Genomic DNA, 26386 nt, shown 5'->3' with positions numbered 1-26386 from the left:
AAAGATTGAGGCCATGCCACACGGCAGCCCTGGCCCTCAGCTGGGGTGGGCGTGGCTTGGCTGGAGAGTGGGGGAAAGGGTGTGAAGGAGCATGGTCTCAGGGAAGGGAAGGGGAGTCAGGTGTTGGGCCATCCTTTTACAGTCTTTGCAGAGCTGGAGACTCCCTGCTGAAAAACAGGACTGGCCAAGTCCTCGGGGAAGAGGAATGGCTTTGTGCTAAGATCATGGATGGAGATTTAGGAGATCTGGGTTCTATTCCTGGGACTACCCATGGTGAAGACTTAGAAGCCAGTGGCATGTCCTTTTGTCCACACCCTTACTGCTCCCTACTCCCGGTGGTTTCTTGTGTGCTCTTGGGCCAGTCAATTAAACTTCAGCTGCTCCCGTCTGTAAAATAACCACCCAGACCCAACTCACAGGGCTGGGGGCAGAATAAACTGATCAATGAGGCGCTCAGATACTAAGAAGGGCTGCGTATGTTTCTAGATAAAAAACGAAGGGGACTTGGGAGGTGCCTAGCAACTGCCCAATGAGCAGAGAGAGAAATTTTAACTCCCCCATGAGCCCAGTTGCAGGCTAAGCCCAGACTCAGTCACCTAGGGAGAGATTCGTTAGTGCCTACTAGAGGATCCAACAGGATCGAAATGTTAGCAGCTGCCTATAAGACAGTGGTGGGTGACCTCCGGCTCTCAGGTTGCATGCGGCCCATCGGAGTTCTGTGTGTGGCCCACCGGGCATTTTGTTTACCACTTCCCACAGGCAGGGGGGCCAGACTCTGCTGGTTTCCGTTCACGTCGGGTTTTTTCCTACCAGCGTTACTAAAGTGACATGCATGCAAAGCCAGGCTACGGGAAGTGAGGTGTGCGCTGGTTGCCCACAACACTGACCATGAGAGCCGTGCGCTCCCTCTGTGTCCGAACCACTGCCCCAGGTCAGTCAGCACAGCCTGCAAAATCTAGGTACGCAAGCGCCGTTCGCAAACCTGTTACCCTGGGAGCCTGTCTTGGCTATGACAACCTTGTGGCCCACGAAAGGAGGCCAACTCGCTAGCCTAGGTTGCCCATTGCTGCTGTAAGAGAAAGAAGCTCCTGGAAAGTCTGGGGGAGGTTTATTGCTAAGGCACACAGAGGACCAAGCCCCTAAGGCAATGCAGGGCAGAGCCAAAGTGTGTAAACTCAGCAGCTTTATTAAGTACATATCAAACCTTTCCCACTTTCTCCCTCTTCCCCCCATGGGCTGCAGGGATTGAATGAGAAAGAGAAAGGAAATTAAAAAAAACTTTAATTAGTTTTATTTAAACTCACTATTTACATCTAACTAGCTTACGCCCCCGAGAAGTGCTGGCCTGCCCACGTGGAGTCCTACACCCGGCCCCACAGCAGCGGAATCTGGAAATGAGCTTGGCTGTTGCGTGGAAGGGGGATGGGGAGGGTGGAGGGAGAAGTGCCGTTGTGTCCAGGTTAAGGCAGATCCTGCCCGTGGCAGGCCCACAGCGTGGGCCGGAGATAAGCTCCGACTTCCAGCGTCAAGGAGTTATCGTCGTTCAGAACACCGAGACCAGGACTGCCTGAGGTTGCTGTGAGGGGGCTTTATTGCTTCTGTGCAGATGCTGCTTACACGCCACTTGTATTTGTCAGACCTTCTGGGTTCCTTCCTCGAGCACCTAGTGGGAGCGCGCAGACCCTGCCTCCCTGGAATGATTGCTGATGCCCCCGGGCGCCACGTAGGCTGTTGCAGCTCATCTTGCCTTGGAATTCCAACTCTTGGCCACAAAGGAGCACAAGCTTCCATGTCTTCTCCAGAGCCAGGGACATTAGCGTCCACGGAAAATGAGCAGGATAGTCCCAGATGGCAGCAGAGTGACTGCCCAGGATCCAGGAAAGCTCTGAAGCCTCCAGCCAAAAGCCAGCTGCCAGGTTTCTTAGAAAGATGTCACTTAAGCGATAGGAGACCTGTTCAAAGAGGGTCCCCTATCTGCTCTCACTGCCTGCCTGGTGCAAGACGGATGCACGTAAGTTATCATGGCCCTCCCTTCTGCATTCGGTACCACGCATTCATTTGTCTTCCATGCAGCAGCTGGCACGGCTGTTTCAGATCCTGAAACCCCCAGCCGAACACAGGGGTCCATTGGTTTGCCATCCCTGCCCCACTCAAGGCTCCCTGCCCATGGACTGTCCGATGCCTCAGCACCCGTTCTCAGACACAGCTGCACTGAGCGTTACAGACTCCTGTTGGATTGCTGCTGTCGCCATGCTGATGGCTTCTTCCAGGCTTTGCTGCTCTTCCAGCTATGAAAGGAGAAACACAAATGAATGGCATCGTTCTCCCATGCTCCAAAGCTGAGCCAGCCTGTATTTGACCTGGACAGCCTAGGGCAGAGTAAGATGCCAGGGGCTGGGGCAAGGTGGGAGGAGAGGAAGATGGGTGCAAAGGAGAGAGAAATACCAAGTGCTGAGGCCAAGCAGAGGGAAGGAAGAATGTAGGGGAGAAGAATGCGAGGCGTAGGCAACGGGTGCAGAGGAAGTGGAACACAGCAGAGAGAGGTGGGGTGGGGAGTAATGGAGTTCTGCGTGTTGAGGAGACGGCTGCACAGATGGTCTGGGGCAGCTGCCCCACTCCTCACGCTTTGGGAGGCCCTGCGGTGGCCACCTCCACTGCCCTAGAGACAGGCCTGGTGCAGCCTGATTCAGCCACCCAGCCCCTGGTAATCTCCCAGCTTGTGTGGCGCAGGGCAGGAGGAAAGGGGCAGATCAGGGCCTGCAGGGGGTTGCCCAGGCCTCCATCCCCCTAGGGCTGGCCTGCTGCTGTAAGCGAGGCAGGCACTGTCAAATCCCTTGAAAGGGGGAAGAAGATGGGTGAGGGGGAAAGGCCACCAACAGAAACAACAGCAGACACGGCCAAGGCACACAGCTGGTGAGGAAAGTGAGGGGAGTCCAAAGGAAAGAACATAGAGGAAAGGGACACAGAGGCAGCCAGGAGACCTGGGTGCTGCAGCAGCCCCCTGGGGGCAGGTCCGAAGGAGATGCAAGTGGGAATCAGAGCAGGGTGACTGCACAGGAGTGAAGCTCAGCCCAGGCCAGGGTGTCCCCCTGTACCTGCACTGCAATGTGAGTGCCGCTGGCGGTGGCTAGCAATGCCACTTGCTGGTGATGGAGGGACGCGATGGCTGACCCTTCCGACATCACTGCCCCCGCAGTGACGATAGTAACCTGGAACACATACAGCCAAAGACATTACACGACGCAAAGAGCCTCCTCGCACCCAGAACCGCCCCGAGTCGCAGAAAGAAACCCCTACCGGCTGCGTCTCAGTCCCGTCCGCACTGACCATCGTGACCGTGTGCGTGCCGGAAGCCGCAAGGTTCTCCTGTGGCATCGCGATGGTGCCACTCTGTGTCACCATGCTGATGGCACTGCCCAGGGCCTGTAAGTCCTCGTGGGACAGACTGACCTGTGACGAGAAAACAAATGGTTGGCCATCGAAGGGCTGACAGGACTCAGCTTGCACCAGCTGCCCTGCTGGGCAGAGGTGGTCACGTGGGATATGAGCTGGCCCTTTGCCCATCCCTCTTCTGCAGCCCACTTGGCTTTCTCTAGTCCTGAGCTTGGCACCACGACTCCAGTGAGGAAGGGAGAGACCACGACTCCAGGCATGACCAAGGCACAGAGGCGAACTGACGTGCCCAAGATCACACGCAGTCAGTGACCGAATCGGGACTAGAACCCAGGAATCCTGCTCCCCGTTCCCACCTCAAATCACTTAGCCTCATCTCACTCCCACTTGAAGCTCCTTCTCTCACGCTCTTGGGGGGCAGTTAGTTCATTTTCTGCGGCAACCTCAGAGGCCAACTGAGGAGCTATTCCCAGCAGCTACTTCCTGAGCCCTGCGTTGCAGAAACGGGGCTTTCCCGCTTGGCCCTCGGGCCCTGTCTGGTCCGTAAGGGGGGCAGGATCGGTGACTGTAGGGACGTAATCTCAACACCAGGCAACATCGCAACCCAAATCCAGCCAACGCCACGAGAGAGAGAAAGCTGTTAGCGTCCGACGAGTGCCCAGAGGGCAATGACAAATGGGGTGAACCCTCCTTTGCCCGCCACGTCAAAACTGATGAATGAGGGCAGAGAAATGGAGAGGCAGCTTGGCCCGCATGACTCAGGCTGCTCCAGATTGACGGGTACAGCCCGCTGCTCTCCAGCAGCTTTCAGCAAATGAACCCTAAACTCAAAGCAACGAAGCAGCCTGACCTCCACCGCACAATGAGTGACTGGCCATCTCTAGTTAGCCGAGAAGGAAAGGACCCACCAGCTGTCCAGGATGGAGAATGCAAGTGGTGGTTAGAGGCAGGGACCAGCTCTGTTAGCTGCACCCCAAACTCTAGAGGACCCCGTGGTCTCTGTACCTGCTGTGTTCCGTCCTGAGAGATAAGCGAAACCTGGGTCGGTATACCATCCTCCTCCTCTTCCTCCTCCTCTGAAAGGAAAGCAATCTGCTGGCGCTTCGGTGGGGGGCTCCTTTCGGCGGCGGCAGCAGCTGGGCAAACAGGAAAGGGAGCACCAGTGAGAAGGGCAGTGCCTGGCTGTGGCCCTGGATCTAGGACCCTGGGGTCTGCCTGCTCCCTGAAGGGATAGAGCATGGGATCCTAATGAGAACAGCTGGAAGACAGGCTTTGTCTGAGTGGCGGCAGGCTTAGAATGGGGGCACCTCCCCACAAAGCTGGCGGTGAGAGGGGGAGGGGCTGCAGGCCCAGGCTGGGGGGCTCATTCCCTCCTTTGGCTGCACTGTCTAATCCAAGTCAGCGTGGAGGACGTGTGCCACACCTTCTAGCTGCTGCTGTTCGTAGAGGGCCTGCTCGCTCTCCTCCGTGGCCTCCAGCTCTCCGTGGGCACTGCGCTTGTGCATGGCCAGTGTGGAGGTCTGGCGGTAGGTCTTCCCGCAGTTGTTGCACGTGTAGGGCTTGCAGTGTGTGTGAACCACATGGTGCTTGTACAGACTGGAGTACTCAGTGAAGCGCTTCCCGCAACCCGGCACAGTGCACATGTACGGCTTCTCGCCTAGGGTGGGGAGACACATGGTCACAACAACCTATCAATGTGGAAGCCTGCACAAACATTACCATGCGGAGGGGCGGGGGAGGGAATCTCCCCATTTCATATGGCACACCAAAGCATGAAGACAGTAGATTTGACCAAGGTCACCTAGTGAGTCAGTGGCAGAACCAAGAACAGAATCCATTATTTCTGCCTCCCTGCCCTGTGCTCAGACCAGGCCTCGGTGCAGCATTTTCCAGGCAGATCTCGTCCCACTCTGCACAGCTTTGTGTGTCTCTTCCACAGAAAAATGGATCTGTCAAGCCTTTGAACCTTTATGGAGTGTTTTATGTGTCTATTTTATAGGGGAGAAATGGGTTACAGAACCCCAGCCCAGCCAGAGTTAGCTACAGGTTGAATCTCTCTAGTCCCGCACCCTTGGAACCTGACTGGTGCCAATCCAGAGAATTTGCTAAACCATGGGCAGTCAATATTGTCTAGCAGCATTAACAGCACTTCCACTGCCTGCTGGGCTCTTTGAAGATATTTAAGGGTAAATCAGAGCTAAGGAGCAGCACAGAACGCTGGCAGAAACCAATGGAACTGGACAACCAGCGTTGTCAGGTATAGACAATGTAGTCACTAGGCTATAGAATCCGTTATCTTTCCAATGGGGGAAACTATACCCTTGCCCGCAGCTCACCTGTGTGAATTCTCATGTGGTTCTTGTAGTTGGTGGCGCTCGTGAATCCTCTCCCACAGTTGGGCTCGGGGCACATGTACGGCCGCTCCCCCGTGTGTGTCCGGATGTGGACCTTACGGATGTTGGAGGTGGTAAAAGAGCGGCCACAGCCCTCAAAGGGGCATTTGAAGGGACGCTCACCTTCAGCAACAAACAGAAGAAAGGCACGATGTGGCTTCTGTCAGTCAGACCACCAGCTCCCCAAAGGTCTTGGAGTTTGAAACGGTGACCACATCCCCACCACTATGTCTGTTGCCCTGATGAGTTCCACAGGGCATCTGGATAATCCAGGCTGCCTCGTACACAGGACTAAGCAGGAAGGAAGGACTGCAAGGCACACACAATGGCTTCTTCCCATCCCCCTAACCTGATGCTCGACAGTGTCTCTCCCCAGAAAAACTCATTCTACTCGATGAATTTAGCACTAAGCCAACAGCACAGTCGGGGAAGAGCACAAATGTGTCTCAGCCCTGCCTCTTAACACAGGAGGGAAGCAAAGTCTCCGTGGCCAATTAAGTCCTCTCTGATGGGGCTGCCATTTGCAGACAAGTTCTAAAGGAAACCAACTAACACCCCAAATGCCTTCCACTGTATTTTTTGTAAACACTCATCAGACTGAAAAGGTGAGGCTCTGGTGCCTTTCGCTATGTCAGTGTGACACCAATGCACTTCTGCTGGGAAGGATCTAAGGGCACAGAAGTTTCATCCACCATGTAGGCACAGAGCAACGCAAATCAAGAAAACAACAACAAAATGATTGAACTAGCTCAGTTTGTTAGTCATAATGCTCGCTCGGCTTGTGATCTACTCTTCCCCTGACCTGGATCTGTGGACCATTTACACGAGTGGTGAGACTTGGGGTCCACAGACCATGTCTAAGAGCTCCAAAGTGATCCACACCTCCATTTGACTTTTTTAGCAGTCTGCAACTGAAAAAAGGTTGAAAACCGGGTTTAGACAGTATTGTCGCACCATGTTTATACTCCTCTGTCTGTCTGTCTGCACCCACCTGCTAGCTCTCAGCTTGTGAGCTCTCTGGGATGGAGACCATCTTATGATGTTTGTACAGCACCTAACGCCACGGGGTCCTAGGCCTAATAAACTATCAAGATGGACACTCGCTTCCCTGCCATCGAGAACGTCAGACTGGGGAGGACTGTGCTCAGGCCTCTTGCCATGTGGCAATGCAGCCCACCTGTGTGTGTGCGGATGTGTTTCTGCAAGTCCCCAGAGGTTTTGAAGGCTTTGCTGCACATGTCCTCCGGGCACTTGTACGGCTTCTCACCGGTGTGCGTTCGCACATGGCTCTTCAGCCCGTATCCTGCAAGGGAAGAGGGGACAGGAAGTTTGTGCTGCAATCTGCCGCATGTAACATGACAACACATGGACAATCTCTTACTCCATGGAATTTCAGAGCTTTGTCCTGGAATCTCAAAGGAAGGAACCAAAGGTCCAATTAGTTCTTCACTTAGATCAGGGTTTCCCAACCTATGGGTCAGGACCCAAATATGGGTGGCCATTACATTTCAAAAGAGTCGCCAGGTGTCTCCCCAGGAGGCTCTTAAGGAGCCGTTCACACATTTTTTGAATTGCCCAAGACTTCCTGAATTATCAAAATGGGTCCCCATCTGGAAAAGGCTGGGAACCGCTCACTTAGATAAACTAAACTCTAAGCAATTTACAACGAGGGGGAGGTTATAAGCAGTTGAGGAGGAAATGTGTTTTACTAGGGAGGCCTTAAAAACGGAGCTCCCACGTAATAACAGAACAGGCAGCCTCAGGAGTGACATTCACGTGCACGGGAGCTTTTCGGCAGGTGATCTGTAACCATTACCTGTAGCGAATGCTTTCCCACAGCTTGGGAAGTCACATCTGTACGGCCGGTCGCCTGTGTGAGCTCGCTCATGCACCTGGAGAGAGAGAGAAGGGACATAATGTGAAGCCAAAATTCAGGTGGAGCAGCATGTGGAGAGCTGGGGGAAGAAGCACTCAATTCCAGACCACCCACCCCAACTCAGGCAGACACCGGGCTCTTGATCGCTTCCTGCGCTGAGCTGACATGCAGCAGCAGTGCGCTCTCAGCCCTGGTCTAGACTAGGGTTAGCTACCACCTTTTAAACCCCTGGGTGACTGAGTAAATTGGTTTTTAACACGTTTCTTGCTAAGGTTCACTGCAACCAACTAACATGTGGGAAAACGACAACCTATGAGAGAACACATTTCCAAAACACACTCTCCCCCCTCTGTTCTGTGCAGTCTTGTAGCCGTGATGGTCCCAGGACCTGAGACTCACAAGGTCGATGAGGTAACTTCATTTCAAGTGACTGCCTCTAATATGAATTACCCCTTCTGCTTACCAATCTGTCCTACCTTGTATTTAGCTCGGCCACTCTGCTTCCTGACCCAGACCTGAAGAAGAGCAGCTCTGTGTGGCTTGAAAGCTCAGACCTTCCACCAAGGGAAGGTCAATAAAAGATGTTATCCTAGCCCAGATAAGGCCTTACACAAGTATGAGCAATCTAGGTTAGAGTGTGGGCTGCAAGAGTGGCTCCCCTTCCTCTCAGCGGGCTGCAAGATTGTCATCCCCAAGATGGTTTCTTGGGACAGGGCAGTTTTGCAAACTGCAGTTGTGTATCTAGAATTCGTGGGCTGAGCCGACTGAATTGTAGCAGCACTTTGGATGCAGAGGGAGCGCGCAATCAGTGTTGTGTGCAACCAGCATGCTCCTCACTTCAAATGCCTTTGCTTTATGAGCAAATCACTCTAGTAATACCAGCAGGAAAAAACCTACCCGGACAGAAACCAGCAGAATCTGGCAACCCTGCATGTTGCAAAATGTCTCATGAGCCACACACACAACCTGATGGGCCAGAGGCTCCCCACAACTGCCTTACAGAGTTGCTGTGTTCTGCTTCAAGCTACGTACTGGACAGCAGGAAAACAAGTGTCTCTAATGCTTAGGTAGGGTGCGGATCCCATTCATTGCTGCAGAGGACACATGGCCTGCCATCAGCTCTGCTCTGAAAGCAGCGCAGCTCAGCAGCCTCTAGCAGCTAGTGATACACAATTCCACTGTTAGGAAGAGATCCCTTTCCCCAACCCTCAAGGCTCCTCATCACTTCTCATGTGGACATTCCCAAGATGCCTCCTTCCTCCAGGTGACAAACTCCGTCTCTCTGGCTCTTAACTGTTAGATACACCCCCAAAATGGCCATTGAAAGTCACTGCAGAGTGCCACGTTTCTTCCACAGGCATCCTGGTCTTTTCCATCATGAGACCAGGTTTGCATCGGAGTCCTCTGGCTGAAGCTTTGGGTGCCAGTGCAGTAGCTGGCTTACCTTTAGATGGTGGGCTGTAGTGTAAAGGCGTCCACAACCTTTGTAACCACAACGGAAGGCTCTGTCACCAACCTGCTGCCCCTTCCCGTTGCTGTGCATCTCTTCGTCCCGCAGAGCCTGCCGAGAAAAACAGTGAGGCTAACTAAAAAACCACCACAAGAACCATAAGAGACTCTGCAAGACCAGGATGAACGCACCCCTGCACTCTCATCTTGCACAGGGATTCCTCTGAAAATGAGTGTGATGTACATACAAAGTCACAGCTGCACACACAGAGGGCAGTCAAGGGGAGGGAAGCCATGATTTCTGGGCTCCGTTTCCCAGCTCACTTCACTGCTCTGTGCCTCCGTTTACTCATAAGTAAAATACGACTCTTAAGATCTACCTTACCCTGGAGTTGCGAGGCCTCTTTAATTAAGTTTGCAAGGTGTTTGAAAATCTCTGATGAGAGGTGTTACGGGAGAGCTAAGCACACACAGATTATTATCGGCCATATCACAAACTGAACACAAATGTCACGTTTATGATCCTAATTTTCAGCCTTGAAAAATTCCACTGGCCTCCTTGCCCATCGTAAGTCATTCCTTTCACCGACGAGGGGATTGAGTACCTTTAACTCTCCCATCACCATCTCCCATCATACCCAGAGTGGATAAGCAGATTGTGTGTCTGGGCTAGTACTTTTTTGGGACCAACTGCAAGTCTAGTTGTATGATCCACAACATTTATATGCTGACAAATTCTAGTAGGAAACAGCTCTATAAGTAGGTGATATCAACAGAAATAGCCAGACTAGAAAAAAAGATTAGCCATTTAACTGGTTGAGTCAAACAACCCACACCCACAGTGGTGGGCTGGTAAGTTAACGGGAGTGGAGTCAAAGAAAGATCTCACTGACTAGTACTAACCTGGGAGGGGGCATTGTTTGAAATCTCATTCTTCAAGTGGCAGCTGCTATTCACTCTCTCTTCCTCCTCAGAGACCTGCAAGCAGAGAGACCACAGCATCTGCTTATGCCCCTTTGCAGAGTATAGAAGAGATAAGCCATAACCAAGCAATGAGTCATTCACACCAGGAGATCACACACCTGGGCTGCTATTCTTCAGACCAAAGAGGGAAAATGGGAAAAGGTTCAGGAAAGGGCAACAAAAATGATTAGGGGTTTGGAACTGGTCCCATATGAAGAGAGATTAAAAAGTCTTGGACTTTCCAGCTTAGAAAAGAGGAGACTAAGGAGGGATATAAAGAGGTCTATAAAAATCATGACGGGTGTGGAAAAAGTGAATAAGGAAAAGTTATTTACTTGTTCCCATAATATAAGAACTAGGTGTCACCAAATGAAATTAATAGGTAGCAGGTTTAAAACAAAAGGAAGTTTTTCTTCACACAGCGCATAGTCAACCTGTGGAACTCCTTGCCAGAGGATGTTGTGAAGACTAGGACTTTAAACAGGGTTCAAAAAAGAGGTTAGGTCAATCAATGGCTATTTGCCAGGATGGGTAGGAATGGTGTCCCTATCCTCTGTTTGTCTGGAAATGGATGACAGGAGAGGGATCACCTGATGATTACCTGTTGTGTTCACTCCCTCTGGGGAACCTGGCATTGGCCACTGTCGGCAGACAGAATACTGAGCTAGATGGACCTTTGATCTGACCCAGTATGGCCGTTCTTATGCATGAAGACTATAAGTCTCTGAACCCAGCGCTCCATATTAAAGCCACTCAAATTAAGATGGAGCACTGCATGCTGGGATAGGGAATCTCCACAACCACTTGGAGAAAGCAGACATCTGGACTGAGAAATGTTATGGGTCTCATGGTGTGCTACATTAGCCATCTCCACCAACAATCTCCTTATGAAGAAAAACATGCATCACTGATTACTTATACAGGAAAACATTAATTTGCCTTTTTATTTCTTCTCACACTCCTTTCTGTCTCTGTCTAATGCTCTGTAGCCGTGTCTATCACTATTCTAATGCTCTGTAGTCTTCTTGCCACTTGCTAGTCTATTCATGTTTCCTGTTTCAAATTCTGATTTGCACTTCTCTTTACCACTGCTGTCCAAGTAGCACTACTAATACCTTCTTCCCTTTCACATGTCATTGTGGAACTCTCTTTCTAGATAGCACACTGATGTTTCCCAAAGAATATGAGTCTGAGTTTTCTTCAGTTCATTTCATTAGAACACTGACTCTCCTCTTCAGTGCAAGCTATAAAGCATTTTTTGTGTTTGGGTCTTTCACTTGCACAGTCTTCTTTTAACTTTCACCATCCTCTTCGCCTTGACAGCAATACAAAGGTGACAATCGCTGCTCGCACGTCCATCTGTCAACGATACACTAAACAATCTTGACATGTAGAGGCAAGCTGGTTCTTGTAGTACCGCCTGGAGTGTTTCAGGTCACGTTACTGAATTTCCTCATGAGGAAACATTGTTCCACCTACCACTAGGTAGTTCATGCTGCAAATTTCTACTGATCAGTCACCATTTTGTTCATGTTCAAATCCCTGCCATACTTGCCAATAACTTAGTCTGACACTTCATTGCTACTTCCAAACTTTGCATTACAATCACCCACACTCGCTATGATTTCAAGCTTGGGGACCTTGGTGAACACATCCTGTAACAAATCATAAAAAGCATCTCTTTCCTGATCCAGCTTTTCATTGCTCGATGCTGCATTTGCAGCCAAAGAAATGTAAATAGCCCAACACAAAGTGGAAACTCAGGAGCCGCATCACATCTACAACTCAGCACCACCCTGCATGCTTGAGCTGACAGAGGTGGGGAAAGGTATTCCCTAATACGAATGGGGAGCCTTTAAATATTCATTAATGGGGTCTGAAAACACCCATGTTAACCTGATTCCCACAAGAACACTGTCCAATTTCTCTTCCAAAAGAAGCTTTAGTGCCAGGCAGCTGCGTATCCTTAACCCCTGTCCTGATCTGCTCTGGGAATCAGATTCTTCCCATGAGCCCGCCAGCCATGCTGCCGGACCATGAAAGGAGTGCTGCATCCTTACCTTGCTGGCATATTGCTTGAGAGCATTAATGGTATCAGCATCAAAGGTGTCATCTTCCTCCTCCCCAGCCAATTCCTCCAGCCCTGTTTCTGCCTGCACGGCCAGGATGGTGCTGCCAGCTGGCACGACAACAGGACGATGTATGTAGGCAGTGGAGCCGTCTTCCAGCTGGACCTCCTCCAGGGCATTGGCATCATAACCCTCTGGAGGGGGCCACAGAAATCGAACACTAGTTAATTGGAGGACTGCTTATGGGCAACTGCTTCCTATCTATTGGCACAGGAAGACCTAATCCTGGCATTTCCTCACCTCTGAGAGCTTGACTCTCCAGAATTAATGTTCTTTTCACTTTTTTGGGTGTAATTATTATGTACAGTAGCAGTAAGCACTCTTACAAAGGCACACATCAGTCTGTTGCTATTCAGATTTATTCACTCGCAAAAATAAGAATGACTATTTCATGTATCAACTATAATTCCCTGTGTCACAAGCTTTGCTATAAAGTAAGCATCTCCAGCCAGTTGTGCGCCCTCCTCTGTTACACCATACCTAGAAATGACCATAGAGCCAATAACCTCAATTCATAAAAAACATTCAGCATAACCACGGAATGTTTTAAGAATTCTTGGTTAAAGGTTAATCCAAGTGAACCTGGATAGTAGCAACATCAGCCAGGATGTGGCTTTCACATTATGTTTCTGTTGATGGTACTTTCACATCTGGATTTCTTATACTTTACATCATTCGAGCTACATTCTTAGAAACCCGCAGGACTTTGTTAAATCCATTGGAGGCTTGACCCTGACAGAGGATGGAAGAATTAATAATTACCTTTAGGTGTGTTGTGTATAAAAGCCATGCTGCCATCTTCCAACACCACTTGCTGCCCATCTTCAAAAGCTACAGACTCTGTAAATCAGCATAAGCCGTAGACACTGGAGTAAGGAACGTCATGTCTGGGTCACAGAGTTAATTAGCTCACACAACAGAGCTCACTTAAAAAAATGTCCTACTTGTTTTTAAAACCTGCCATGGTCTTGCCTGAGCTGCCCCCACTTTAGCAAATTTTCTCCAGCACTCACCACTACAGGAAACGAGCTCCTCAATCAGTAGTGAATTTATTCTCCCCAAGTCCCTGTGAAATGGGGAAATGAGACTCTCTCTATTTTACAGATGGAGAACAGAGGCACCCGAGGATTCGTGGACTTGCCAAGGTCACAACAAGTCTTGTGGCAGATAAAAGAGCCCAAACATCCTGAGTCACACTCCATTCATCAGCCTATCCTTCTCCTCTTTTTCCATTTATTTTGCAGCCAACTTCTCTGTCCCTTTACAATCCCTTACCATGGTTGGTGCAAGTTCTATCCTCTGTGGTTCTTACCATGTGAAACAAATTCCCTTCCCCTCTCAGCTGTGTTAACGCCATCTCATTTCAAATCCGAGATGAAAACGTATCTATTGATGACCCGAGCTCTGGGGCTTCTATCACTTTCCTGGGGAGACTATTCCAGAGTCTAACATAGCTAATAGTTTAGAAAGAGCTCATGTCTCACTGTTCACATAAGCACAACATTAGGGTGCTATATGGTTAATGCACATGGGCACAGAGGCTATTTAAGGAAGACACACAGTTTACAGAACTTATCAGACTTCTGATCAGACAGATACACACTGTAGAACAGCGTTTCCCAAACTATGGGCCGCGGCCCGGGATAAAAATACCGGGCCTCAGTGTGGCTGCCAGGGTGTTCCGGGCTCCCAGACTGCCCATGCAGCGCCGGGTTTCCCAAGCCCTCAGCCGGGCTGGGCGGATGCAGCCGTATGTTTCAGGCTCCTGGCAGAGGCATAGTGAGGGTTACCAGGTGAGCTCTTATTATGGAGGGGGAGTTGGATTGGGCCACAGAGAAGCAGGGTCGGGGCAGTGAAGCTGCCCAGGGGAAATAGGGAGGGGAACCAGCCAGCAGAAGTAGGGCTGGCTGGGGAAAGGAGAACCAGCTGGTAGAAGTAGGGCTGGCCAGGGGAGATCGCCGGAGGGGGATGGGGGGGGAACCAACCAGTGGGGACAGTGAGGCTGGCTGGGGGAGATCGCTTTGCTAAAGCTGGCCCTGGGGGCTCTGGGAGGACAAAAAACAACGTATTCGCATATTTGTCATTTGCTTAATGAATATGCAAATTAATGTTACCAGTCCTCCGAAAGCTCGTGAATGGATTTACCGGTCCCCATGTCAAAAAGTTTGGAAACCCCTGATGTAGAAGGAGGACCAAGACAATACTATTTTAACCTGCATCTGTTTTCATCAGCAGCAAATTTGGCCATATATCAGTTTACTGCACATTTCACAGGAAGTCACATATGACAGAAAAAGCATCTACATTTTTATTCAGCACTAAAACAAAAGGTGGGGGAATGAAGCACACGCAGATGGACTCCTTGAGGATAGAATTTAGAGACAGGACTGTCAAGCAGATCAGCTATGAGTCATGCCCATAATGTCCCTCAAACACAGGGGTAGGGAACCTTTTTTGGATCAGGGGCCGCTGACCCACAGAAAAATCAGTCGGGGCCATACACAAGAGAAACAAAAAAACCCACCCCAAACCCTCACTGACAAGTCCCCTCACTGAGGAGAAATGCTCTCCTCACATTCTCTGTGCACACTAGAGCCTAGTAGGCCCAGACCAGTAGATTTTGTGTGCTCCAGTCCATGCAGTGGGGAGGTGGTGGTGGTGGGGGCTGCAGTGCCAGTGCAGGCTTCCCAATGCTGGGGGGGGGAGCCCTGAGCCTTTGGGGCTGGATCCAGGCAAGCTGGGGGCCACATCTGGCCCCCAAGTCTTAGATTTCCCATTCCCAGTCTAGCAAAATAGGGATACATAGAATCCTAGAACTGGAAGGGACCTCAAGAGGTCAAGTCCAGTCCCCTGCCCTCACGGCAGGACATTCCCAAGGCCACCTGTGTTAAACTCATTCTCACCTTTCTGGACTGTCACTTGATGGATGTAAGCAGTCGTCCCATCCTCAAGCTCAATCACTTGCCCTTCAAGCAGCTTCTCTCCTGCAACAGAAAACCATCATGGCTGCCCGCAGTGTTTCCAGTACACTGGGCGGTTCCCATTTCTTCACAACCCCTTTGCTATGTCGCCTGAAGAGAAATCTCACAGGATCACAATCTCCACAGGAGAGCGTTACTTTGTCAATCCCTATTTGGATTTAGAACCAGAGTAATGGGCACACTCATGAATACCATAGGGAAGATTAAACCTCCCTTTCCTACATTGTCTGTATGGAGGAAACGGGCCAAGGCGACCTCAACCCATCACTGACCGGATACAGGAGACTTTTGCCAGCTCTCTTTACCATGTAAACAAATGAAGTAAATGGAACAAAAGCAAATACGGCAGCCGACAGGGTCCCACAATGGCATAAATGAGGGACAAAGTGCCTTTGTGTCTTTACTTGGTCAAGGACCAATTCTTAGAAAAAAATGTGTCCAGATCCCGAAGCACCGACTGCCTCTACCCTTGGCAGGCAGTGAGAAATGGAACATTGCAATCACGTAATTAGGATTAACATCTTGCTTCTGAAATATATTTCTAGCTGTGATGTTTTAGTAACTTACAGAACCCCATTCTACTTTCAGACGGTGCAAAGCATTTGGGCTAGAGCCATAGAGCCGAGGGATGGGGAACTTACATCCCGGTCCCTGGCTTGCTCTGATCTGACTCATGAGGCTCGGGGCTCCTCCCCTAGCAGCCTGGCAGTCCAGTGCTGGTGCTTTAGCCATGAGGGAGGACACTGAGGCACAGTATCCCCCACGTGGCTGCACAGCACGTGCTCAGCCGAGGTAGGAGGAGCCCCAAGCCTCGCAGGCTGGATCAAGGCAAACTAAGGGCTGCATCCAGCCCAAAGGTTTGAAAAGAAAAAGAAAAAAGCTGCTTTGGGAACAGCAGTGCAGGAAAGCTCTGTCCCTGCATTGGCTTGCAGGCTCGAGCTCGATTGCTCCCACTGGCCAGGATTCAAGACCAATGGGCATGGTGGGGTGCAGTGCACCCCCTGGCAGCTGTGCCAGACAGGCACCCCAACCCTCCGCCCTCCATCCACACCCTGCACCCCCACCCTGCTTCTGCACCCCACTTCCTGCCCAGACCCCGACCCCCCCAGCCCGCTCCACAGCAGCCCTCTCCCAAACACTGAACCCCTCATTTCTGGCCCCATTCCAGAGTGTAGGAGGCCCCACAAACTCTACTAGCCCCAGGCCTCAGAAGAGTTAATCCAGCCCTGGGAGTAAGTCCTGAGCCTTGACCCGCCAGCAGTGGGTCTGAAGCATAGTTCCTGCTAAGGGCACGTCTGCGCAGCCATGTACAAAAAAATTCTTCCCCCGCCCACCTCCTCTGGTGGCAGGCGGACCTGCCTCATGGTATGGGGGAGGAGGGGAAGGGTCCTGCTCCGGTGGCTGGGAACAGGACATGCCACATGGCTGGGGAGGGCGGGAGTTTCTGTTCCAGCAGCCAGGAACATGTGTGCATTAATAAACTGGGCGCCACGGTGGCACACATCCAAACCTGTGCATGCGGCCTCAATATTGGTGCACAAACCAAAACTCATTCTGCTCATGGTTGGAAAATCTTAGAGGGAACACTGGTCTGGAGCTCATGCGAAGTGAGGCGAGTCTCTTCTTTTCTGCTTCTCAGTTGGAAGCCAGATCTGTCAGGTTTATTTTTAATCCTTCTCACGTGGGAGCCAGATCAATGAGGTTTTTGTTGTTTTGTTTTTGCTTTGCTTCTCATTTGTGCCTGCACCCTGACTGATTTTGCTTTGGGCTATGACCCCCAACTCTGTGCCATCACTGAGGGAGACCAGAGGATCTGGCTTCGCAGGACGAGGGAGTGGAGAACCCCAGAGGGCAAATGGAAGAGAGCCCTTCAGCTCGTGCACACCTGGTATGTGATCTGGGCTGCCTTCTCTTGCTGACCAAAGGATCACTAACGGCATTTTTCTTGAAGGCAAGGTTATGCTCTGACAGAAGTCATTCCCCAGAAAGGTGGAAATGCTGTAGTGAAGTTATATAATCACAGAACAGGAGAGCTGGAAGTGACTTGAGAGGTTACCTAGCCCAGTGTTTCTCAACCAGTGATACCCTTCGGGGTACTCGAGAGAAGTCTGACTACTATTAAGGTGTTGCAATGGCAGAAAAAAAATTGTGTGGGTCTGAAAACTGTAGGTACTGGGCGTACTTATATTTTTGTTGTTGAAAAAAGGGGTACTTTATTTAAAAAAAAAAAAGTTGTAAAACACTGACCTAGCCCAGTGCTGAAGCAGGACTAAGTAAACCTAGACCACCCCAGGCATAGTTTGTCAAATCTGCTCTTTAAAACTTATAGGGATAGAGGTTCCACAACCTGCTTTGGAAACTTAATGTCAAGTGTTTTACAATAACAAGTCCAAAGTATTTTCATTCAGCTCTTCTCATGGGAAGATTTCAATTAGTTAATTGAACATGCTTGTGATAAAGTATTACTATCCCCATTTTACAGCTGGGAGAACTGAGGGACATGAAGCTAAGAAACTTGCTTCAGGTTACACAGCATCTCAGTGGAAGAGCTGGAAAAAGAACCTAGGAGTCCTGGCTCAAAGTGCCTTCTTAAACTAAAAGACACGGTTATTCACAATATAGAGAACATAAGGTTTTCCGCAATCACCTTTGCTGTGTCTGGGTGCAGACCTGGCCCAAAGGTTTAGATCAAACTCAATGCTAACGTTACAGAGCAGCAGTTATCATCTACATTATAGAAATGCCATGGTTCCTCAGAGAGAGAAGCCAAGGTCTCTTGTGTAAATACATCTCATTAATCTCTGTATTAATAATAAATCTCTGTATTAATAATTTTATCATTGACGTTTTTATTTTAACTTGTATCAAGTCCTTTTAGTTTTGTAGTATGTCTTTAGGTTTGCATTAAGTCTTTTTACATACAAATTTTGTATCTTGTAGACTCTGTACCCCCTTTTGCTTAATTGATTGCCCTGTTGAGTGAATGAGGTGTGAAAGGCAAGCACCTCCGGGCACTTGCAACTGTTGGAGAGAAGATGGAAGCCAGATCCAAGAGCAATGAGAAGAACGAGACCTATGAAGTGGGCTCCCTGAAAGAAAACTGGAGATATGGAGGCCTTGGGAGTCAGCAGCAAGTGCCTGCTTTTGGAAGCACCCTCTTTGAAGGTGAATGTGGCAGCATTGAGACACCACCAAGAAGGCGGCACCACAGATGTCTAACTGCATATGCATATGACAACTCTCACAGATTATGCATATGCATGTGATGACTAACTGGTGTAGATCTGCATGAGAGGGAAGATGCTATAAATCTAAGGCATCTTGCAGGGGAACACTGGGTCTCATCTTGTCAACGTCAGAGCATTGATCCGGATCGGAAGAAGCCAAGCTCCATTCCTCCCCCATCTAACTCACCTGGCCAGTGCAATTAGCAGGAGCTCTTGGTAACAACAAGACGGAGTGTGTATGTGCGCGCGCGCGCGCACATGAGTGTTACAGATCATATGCATATGATAAGTGTTGATTGATATACGTGCTACCGATAAATATGGCGTTTTGCCTTTTCCCATGCAGTACTTTTAAGTACAACACTTTGTAGTTCTCTGAGGACTTGTCTCCCCTATGCTGAGGATCAGTGTCATAGCAATCAATCCACCAGCCACTGATTTACTGTGTGTTGACAGCGAGGCTTAGTGTAGACTAGGCCTGACCAAAGACACATCCTCCCGCTATTGTTGAAACAAATGTATGGGATAACCTTAATGGGCTGTCTAACAAAGAAGAGTCATAAAACAGGTTCTAGTGCTGCAAATCAAACTGAATGAACAAAACACCACTTTACCTCCTTGTACTGTTACTACATTTGAGAGGACCCTGAATGCTCTTGCTAACAGTCTAGTGATGATGCCTGGGGAAAGGGTATCACAGGTGGAGAACACTATTCTCTGGATTCCACTGTCAGGTATGATACAGCTCACACTTGCTGACCTTCAGGACCCCACACAAGACCTGTTCCTGCAGACTTGTGTCCCAGTTTGTGGGACACACAAAGCATCTACTGGAGAGGCTTAAGTGTAATGAATTTGACGTCAGATACTGCGTGGACTATGTATTTTGTTCAAGTTCCCAGAGACTGCATGAGGTGAACATTTTATAAATTCCCAAACTAAAATAACAGATGTTGCATTCAGTGTCAGTTTACTTCACTAACACTGAACACACTATTCATTTGAGTGAGAAAGATGCTAGCGAAAACCAAATTCTATGTTCTTTAGTCAGATAAACACTTAACTGCACTTCAGCAGGAGTTGCAGCCTATAATTAACCTGCAGAGAGAAAGCTAATCACTGTACTCTGAACTTATCATCCTCTGTTTGCATTACAGTAGCTGTCTTGGCTCTGGTATGTTAGTTTCAACATCAGTGGTATGTTTCCTCTTTATTAAGGAGTCACTCTTCAGTGAAATCTAACAAACGCTAGCTTCTTGCCCAGAGCAAGTCAATAAGGAGAACAGCAAGATATTATGTTCTGATTTTTCTGTGTCACAACATATCTAGGCTCAGTAGCCAAAAGGATCTCTTCTTACCTTTGATGGCCTGCTGAATGTAGGCTGTTGTCCCGTCAGTAAGGGTCACTGCCTGCAGGCCCAGGCTCTCCATAGTGCCCTGAAGACTGCTCCTCAGACATGAATTTCACTTTAATTGGCACACAAGGAGCTTTTTGGAACAGGCAAGGAGTTTTCTTCTTTGTTACAAATCTTAGATAAAAAGAACATTTCAAACTATATTTCCCCCCAAAACATACTCATACTTATACATAAAAATGGGTGAATGTCAAACTACAGTTTGGGGGACGTTATTGTAGGATAATGTGCATAATGGGTCAAAGTCCAATTCTGTGGACAAAAATGAGGAGAACAAAGTTTAATGGTCAAGTGAATTGGCAGATTATTCTCTCTCTATAGGTGCAAAGGAAAATGCAAAACATTTTGAAATCCAGAACAGAGAGCCCACATGAACAACTACTGCAGAAAAGCTACAATGCTTTAAATTCACATCCTATCTTCTTTCAGAAGAACTTCCCTGCATAAAGAAGACCTTATAAAAGCAAAAGGAGCATTCAGTCTCCAATCTCTGTGCAGTTGGTGACTTCTCTGCTAAGATAATATTATTTGGCCCCTTTGGAAATTAAGTGATATAGTAGTTTTTGTGATATGGGCAAAATACCCAGTAGGAAATGGTATGAAACCTAAAACGACCACACCGCCTTCAAATGCTAACAACCTTGGGTCACTAACAACTTGGACTGATTAAGAACCAGCAACCTAATGGAGAAAGTCTTCTGTATTCCATGACCAGTTCCCTGAGGTATCTAGTCCCTTGCAACATTAGTTTTTATGAGACATTCTACATTGTATCAATACATTATTTTAAATCTTAGATTTATTAGATTTTTTTATTGGATTTTTAAAAAGTTATATCCAGGGCAACCTGGTGTTTTATACAATTACCACAATAGGGGCTAATAACATCTTACGATTTTCTACAGCATCTCACTGTAGTATCTAAGCCCACGCTGTGTAACTCAAATCTTGATATCCAGATCAGCAACAATGGGAGGGCCAGCATGCTCAGTCCTGTCGCTGAGCATCATTGTGTTGCAATTTCCAAAGGTCAACAGTGTTGCATTAGCCAAGATAGCAGCTCTGATGATGGGCTCAGGAGGAAACTTGTGGGAAGTGCAACTGGAAACAACTTAGTATTTAGCATGTATGTTTAAAACTTTGGTATTTTACCTGTGAATTATCAGATATCTGGTAGCAACGAAAAAAAAGAGACAGTTACTTTCCAAAACACTAACTGTTACGGAGAATGTAACTTTTATTCAACACCGCCACCAAATTCTTATCGGTAACTTTCATAATTTACCATATAACAATACATGGATCTCAAAGGAGGTCAATTTCATTATCCCAATGGAAAGCTGCAGCAGAAAAAGAAGAAGTGACTTGCCTAAGGTCTCTCAGCAGCAAAGTTTGGAATAGAACCCAGGTCTCCTGAACCTGTCTAGTGCTGTATCCACAAGGTTACACGGCTTCTCTAATAATTCAATCTTATGTTTATACAGCATCCTTTCTATTGCTATAAAGCAGTCTTGTAAGCATTTTGGACCAGGGATCATGTCATCTTATGTTTGTACAGCATTGACTGCAGTGGAGCCCTGATCTAGACGGGAACCTGCGAGTGCTATTATCAAAGTAAATAAATCTTTCCTACCTCTATAAAACACATTTACAGTGTCCACTCCCCTCCTCAATATTTTTCACCCATCTCTTAAACATTTTGTGACTATTTAGAAAGACAGTGAAGAATAATGCACGCAGTTGATGAGAAAGCAGAATGTAGTTACCTAAATGGGAATATGACATAACCCAAATTAACATCTCCAACTCTGAATCAAATGCCATAAAACTTGTAATGTGTAGTCTGGATCTCAGTTTTGTGCCTAATCCAATAACCAGCCTCCATCGCCTACAACTATTCCAGGGACTTCATGTCCTGTCTCTCTGTCACGTCTGTGTGCACGAGAGGGCAAACAGCGGTAATACCAGGAGAGAGTCATTAACAGAGATGTCCAGCTCAATTTCAAAAACCATCTTCTTTCATCATCTATTCTAGACAGACCTTTCAAGCACAGGAAGACCATGCATGATGTGTTTTACATTGTCAATTGTATATAGGTAATCCTACAGTTGATTATTTTAGCAGCTGGCTGTGGTTAACATGACAGTGCTTGATAATGCATTTGTTCTAGTAAGAACAAGCCTTTGACGAACAAGGACAAAACTGCCAACATTGAAGGGGCATAAAATTTAGAAGTTTAATGCAACAATTGGGGAATTCAAACTGGAGATTAGGAACGGGCTATGAGATGGTGGAGTTTGGGAGTTAAGAGAATTAGCGTGCAGGTTATAGTGTGTTAAGAGGGGATAATAAAAGGGAAAGAAGTGCATAAATAAACTAGGAATTAGATTACGGTAGGAATAAAGTTTGGAGATGTTGAGCAGGTCTGGGAACATAAGAAAGAGGGGCTGGTGAGACCAGGAATGTGAATGTTATTAATGACAGGGATGGTGTTAAGGAGATTGTTGAGGATGTTATGAATGGGGCAACAGGATTCTGGGGCTCAGGGCTGTTGAGGCAATAGCCCTCATAGCACTCTTACCATTCCCCCAACCTTCATGGTCCATCAGCCACACATCCTGAGGCTATGTCACCGCAGCACGCCCAGTATCATCCCTGGGACCCAGCAGCACTTGCCAAAACTCTCCAAATCTTGTCACCGAGAGCTGCTGGTGATGTGTGGCTGATGGGCCATGAAGGCTGGGGGAATGGCGAGAGCGATGATGGTAGCTAAAAGCTTATGACAGGACATGCTGGATACTGGGGTAATAGGCCAGGGCGTGATAAGGGTGTTGGGGCAGCAGGGAGTGATGGGGTGGCAGGCAATAATGGGGCCACTAGGAGGGTTTTAGGTGGTGAGGGGGTTATAGCTGCGCAGGGGGTGATGGAGGAAGGGGTACTGAGGATGGGGGAGCTGGGCAAAGGCACTGATGGGGGCAGGAGCGACTGGGCCTGGGGAGTGTATCAGATGAGATCATTGGGATGAGGGGCCCCGTGAGCGGTGTAGTGGGCGGAGGGGGGGGGCATTGGGATGACATAGCTTGGGGGGACTGCAGGAGGGTGCCAGGAACTGAGGAGGTGCAACAGGGAATTACAGGCCCAATGGGGAAATGATCAGGGGCAGAGTCCAGGGGTGCAGCGGGGGGTGTGTGTGTGTGTGTGGCAGAGTGGGGGGGGTTACAGTGGCAGGGCGGCCGGGGGGGACTAGCGAGGGGGATAGCGGGGGGGTTACAGTAGCAGGGTGGCCGGGGGGGACTAGCAAGGGGGGCAGTGGGGGGGGTTACAGTGGCAGGGTGGCCAGGGGGGACTAGCGAGGGGGGCAGCGGGGGGGCAGAGTGTGTGGGGGGGTGTTACAGTGGCAGGGAGGCGGGGGGACAAGCGAGGGGGTAGCGGGGGGGGTTACAGTGGCAGGGCGGCAGGAGGGGACTAGTGGGGGGGTACAGAGGCAGGGCGGCCAGGGGGGCTAGTGAGGGGGCAGCGGGGGGGGTGGCATAGCGGGGGAGGGTAACGGGGGGGTGGCAGAGCGGAGGGGTGGCGGGGGGGGTTACAGTGGCAGGGTGGCGGGAGGGGACTAGCGGGGGGGTACAGAGGCAGGGCGGCCGGGGGGGCTAGTGAGGGGGCAGCGGGGGGGGGGGGTGGCAGAGCGGGGGGGGGGGGGGGGGTGGCAGAGCGGGGGGGTAACGGGGGGTACAGTGGCAGGGCGGCCGGGGGCCTAGTGAGGGGGCAGCGGGGGGTGGCATAGCGGGGGGAGTAACGGGGGGGTGGCAGAGCGGAGGGGTGGCGGGGGGGTTACAGTGGCAGGGCGGCGGGAGGGGACTAGCGGGGGGGTACAGAGGCAGGGCGGCCGGGGGGGGGGCTAGTGAGGGGGCAGCGGGGGGGGTGGCAGAGCGGGGGGGTAACGGGGGGTACAGTGGCAGGGCGGCCGGGGGGCCTAGTGAGGGGGCAGTGGGGGGAGGCAGAGCGGGGGGGGTAACGGGGGGTACAGTGGCAGGGCGGCCGGGGGGGCTAGTGAGGGGGCAGCGGGGGGGGGGGGGTGGCGGAGCGGGGGGTACAGAGGCAGGGCGGCCGGGGGGGCTAGTGAGGGGGCAGCGGGGGGGGTAACGGAGGGGTGGCAGAGCGGGGGGGTACAGAGGCAGGGCGGCCGGGGGGGCTAGTAAGGGGGCAGCGGGGGGGGTTGCATAGCGGGGGGGGGGGGGGGTGGCAGAGCGGGGGGGGTAACGGGGGGGTACAGTGGCAGGGCGGCCGGGGGCCTAGTGAGGGGGCAGCGGGGGGGGGGGGGGAGGCAGAGCGGGGGGGGTGGGGGGGTACAGTGGCAGGGCGGCCGGGGGCCTAGTGAGGGGGCAGCGGGGGGGGCGGAGGGGTGGCAGAGCGGGGGGGTACAGAGGCAGGACGGCCGGGGGGGGGGGGTGAGGGGGCAGCGGGGGGGGGGGAGCGGGGGGGTAACGGGGGGGGGGGTGGTAGAGCGGGGGGGGGGTAACGGGGGGGTACAGTGGCAGGGCGGCCGGGGGCCTAGTGAGGGGGCAGCGGGGGGGGGGGGGGCAGAGCGGGGGGGGCAACGGGGGGTACAGTGGCAGGGCGGCCGGGGGCCTAGTGAGGGGGCAGCGGGGGGGTGGCAGAGCGGGGGGGCAGAGCGGGGGGGTGGCAGAGCGGGGGGGGTGGCAGAGCGGGGGGGGTAACGGGGGGGGTAACGGGGGGGTGGCAGAGCGGGGGGGTGGCGGGGGGGGTAACGGGGGGGTGGCAGAGCGGGGGGGGTGGCGGGGGGGTACAGAGGCAGGGCGGCCGGGGGGGCTAGTGAGGGGGCAGCGGGGGGGTGGCAGAGCGGGGGTGGGTGGGGGGGTAACGGGGGGGTGGCAGAGCAGAGGGGGGGCTAGTGAGGGGGCAGCGGGGGGGTGGCAGAGCGGGGGGGGTGGGGGGGTAGCGGGGGGGCAGCGGGGGGCCGTTGGGAGGCCGGGCCCGGGGCTCGCGGGGCGCTGGCGAACGGGCTCTCCCGGGGGCCGCCTCCCCCCCCGGCACCCACCTGAGGCCGCCCGAGCGGGCCGAGTCCGCCGCCTGACCGCCATGCACCGGGCCCCGCGCCTGGAGCCCCGCCCCGCAAGCTGCATGGCCCGGCCTGCGCCCTGGGGCTGCGAGCGCTCCGCACCGCCCATCCAGGCTCCGGGCCGCCGCGCGCCGCCCCCGGAAGAGAAGCGGCGCGAGCGTCGTCAGAGCCCGAGCCACTGTCCCGCCACGGCGCATGTGCGAAAAAATCAAGCGCATGCGCCCTACCAGCCGCGAGGCCTCTGCCCTCAGCCTTTGCCAGGGAAGCAGCTAACCGTGTCTTGGGGGGAGCCCAGGGACACTCCGCCTGAAGCGGGGTGGGGAGGGCTGCAGGCCTGACTCCATAGAGGGGACCCGAGCCTGCCTGTGACCCTCAGCTCCAGAAGGGAGGAAGCAAAATTGCATGTTTTAAACATAGCATCACATCAGGGGATATCACCCCTCCTGCCCCCCCCATTGATTACACATGGCAGGGTCAAGCTGCCACCCTGCTGTGCTTCAATGGGCCATCTTTGCTTTTGAACAGGCTCTCGTGGTGCATCATGCCCTAGCATTGCCTGCACCATCACAGTGTAATATGCCATTTGTACAGTGTCCCTCTGCAGCCTCCCTCTACACAAGGGTACTTTGCTCTCGCTGCAGGTCAGCACTTTTCACCAGTACGCTGTCGTGCACCATGAGAACAGGGCTGGAGATGCTGCTGCAGAAGGTTGTTGCAGTGTGATGTGCCATCTGATCAGAAAACACTGAATCCACTAGCTATATAAGGGGGGCTCAGAATGTAGGTAGGTTGGGGGGCTCCTCCAGTAGCCACCACTTTGGCAATGGAGGAACCTGGCACTTTTGGAACAAAGGAAGGATAAGGGGGGCCAGACTGTAGAGAGGTTGGGGGGCTCCTACAGTGGATAAGGTACCTGCCTGTGGAGCCAGAGGTGGAAGGCTCCAGCTCCACCCACATGGGAAAAGCCACCCCCAGGCTTCCAAGGTACAAAGCTCACACCTTGGGAACAAAGAAAGGATAAGTGGGAGGGGGAGGGGCGAGGGCAGAATGCAGGTAATGGGGATTAGGGTGGGAAGGTAACAGAGAGCATACATTTAATTGCTTCTTCCCTGGATTGACATGACAGAGAATCCATAAATGTGTACTTCTCACCACAAGACCTGATGCTACAATAGTCTAGGATATGTCATAGAACTAAAAGCCTGGCAGCAGGTTGAGCTGACAGGGGCTTGCAAGACTGGGGAGAAGGGAAAGCTGTAGATGTTACAGCTTGAGCTGGAGCCCAGAATATAGGATCCTCCTGATGTCTCAGAGCCTATGTCCACAAGTCTGGGTCAGCTGACATGGCTAACTACACATCTTTTACTGCAGTGTAAACAGGCTCTACATTGAAACTTTGTATGTTAAATTGCTTTGATAATGTACAGTAAAGTTTCATGCTATTTACAAAGATACATATTATATATATTTGCCTTGGTCAGA

General features: G+C 51.2%; 1 protein-coding gene across 1 annotated transcript; it reads right to left on the bottom strand.

Moving 5' to 3' along the window:
- Positions 1-1263: 1263 nt before the first annotated feature.
- Positions 1264-25062, bottom strand: ZNF76 (zinc finger protein 76). Its single transcript, XM_075910416.2, has 15 exons — positions 24884-25062; positions 19770-19940; positions 15107-15187; positions 12966-13043; positions 12135-12337; positions 10015-10089; positions 9107-9223; positions 7603-7678; positions 6964-7089; positions 5730-5909; positions 4817-5050; positions 4399-4529; positions 3298-3450; positions 3096-3209; positions 1264-2288 (listed from the first exon to the last, which is right to left on the bottom strand). The coding sequence occupies exons 2-15, from the start codon at positions 19840-19842 to the stop codon at positions 2184-2186; spliced, it is 1746 nt and encodes a 581-aa protein (XP_075766531.1). The 5' UTR covers positions 19843-19940; positions 24884-25062; the 3' UTR covers positions 1264-2183.
- Between the last annotated feature and the right edge of the window lie 1324 nt (positions 25063-26386).

Source organism: Pelodiscus sinensis, chromosome 27, assembly GCF_052426305.1.
Source record: "Pelodiscus sinensis isolate ZL-2025 chromosome 27, ASM5242630v1, whole genome shotgun sequence".
NCBI classification, from domain to species: domain Eukaryota; kingdom Metazoa; phylum Chordata; order Testudines; family Trionychidae; genus Pelodiscus; species Pelodiscus sinensis.
Note: the sequence above shows the minus strand (reverse complement) of the source record. Positions and strands in the feature narration are given on the sequence as shown.

What these genes read in the sequence shown, in the direction of transcription:
- ZNF76 (XM_075910416.2), bottom strand. Translation starts at nt 19,842, where the DNA reads ATGGAGAGCCTGGGCCTGCAGGCAGTGACCCTTACTGACGGGACAACA. An exon ending in ACGGGACTGAGACGCAGCCG is followed by an intron (nt 3,210 to 3,297) that starts GTAGGGGTTTCT and finishes TATGTGTTCCAG; the next exon opens with GTTACTATCGTCACTGCGGG. An exon ending in GCACTCACATTGCAGTGCAG is followed by an intron (nt 2,289 to 3,095) that starts GTACAGGGGGAC and finishes CTCCTTTCATAG; the next exon opens with CTGGAAGAGCAGCAAAGCCT.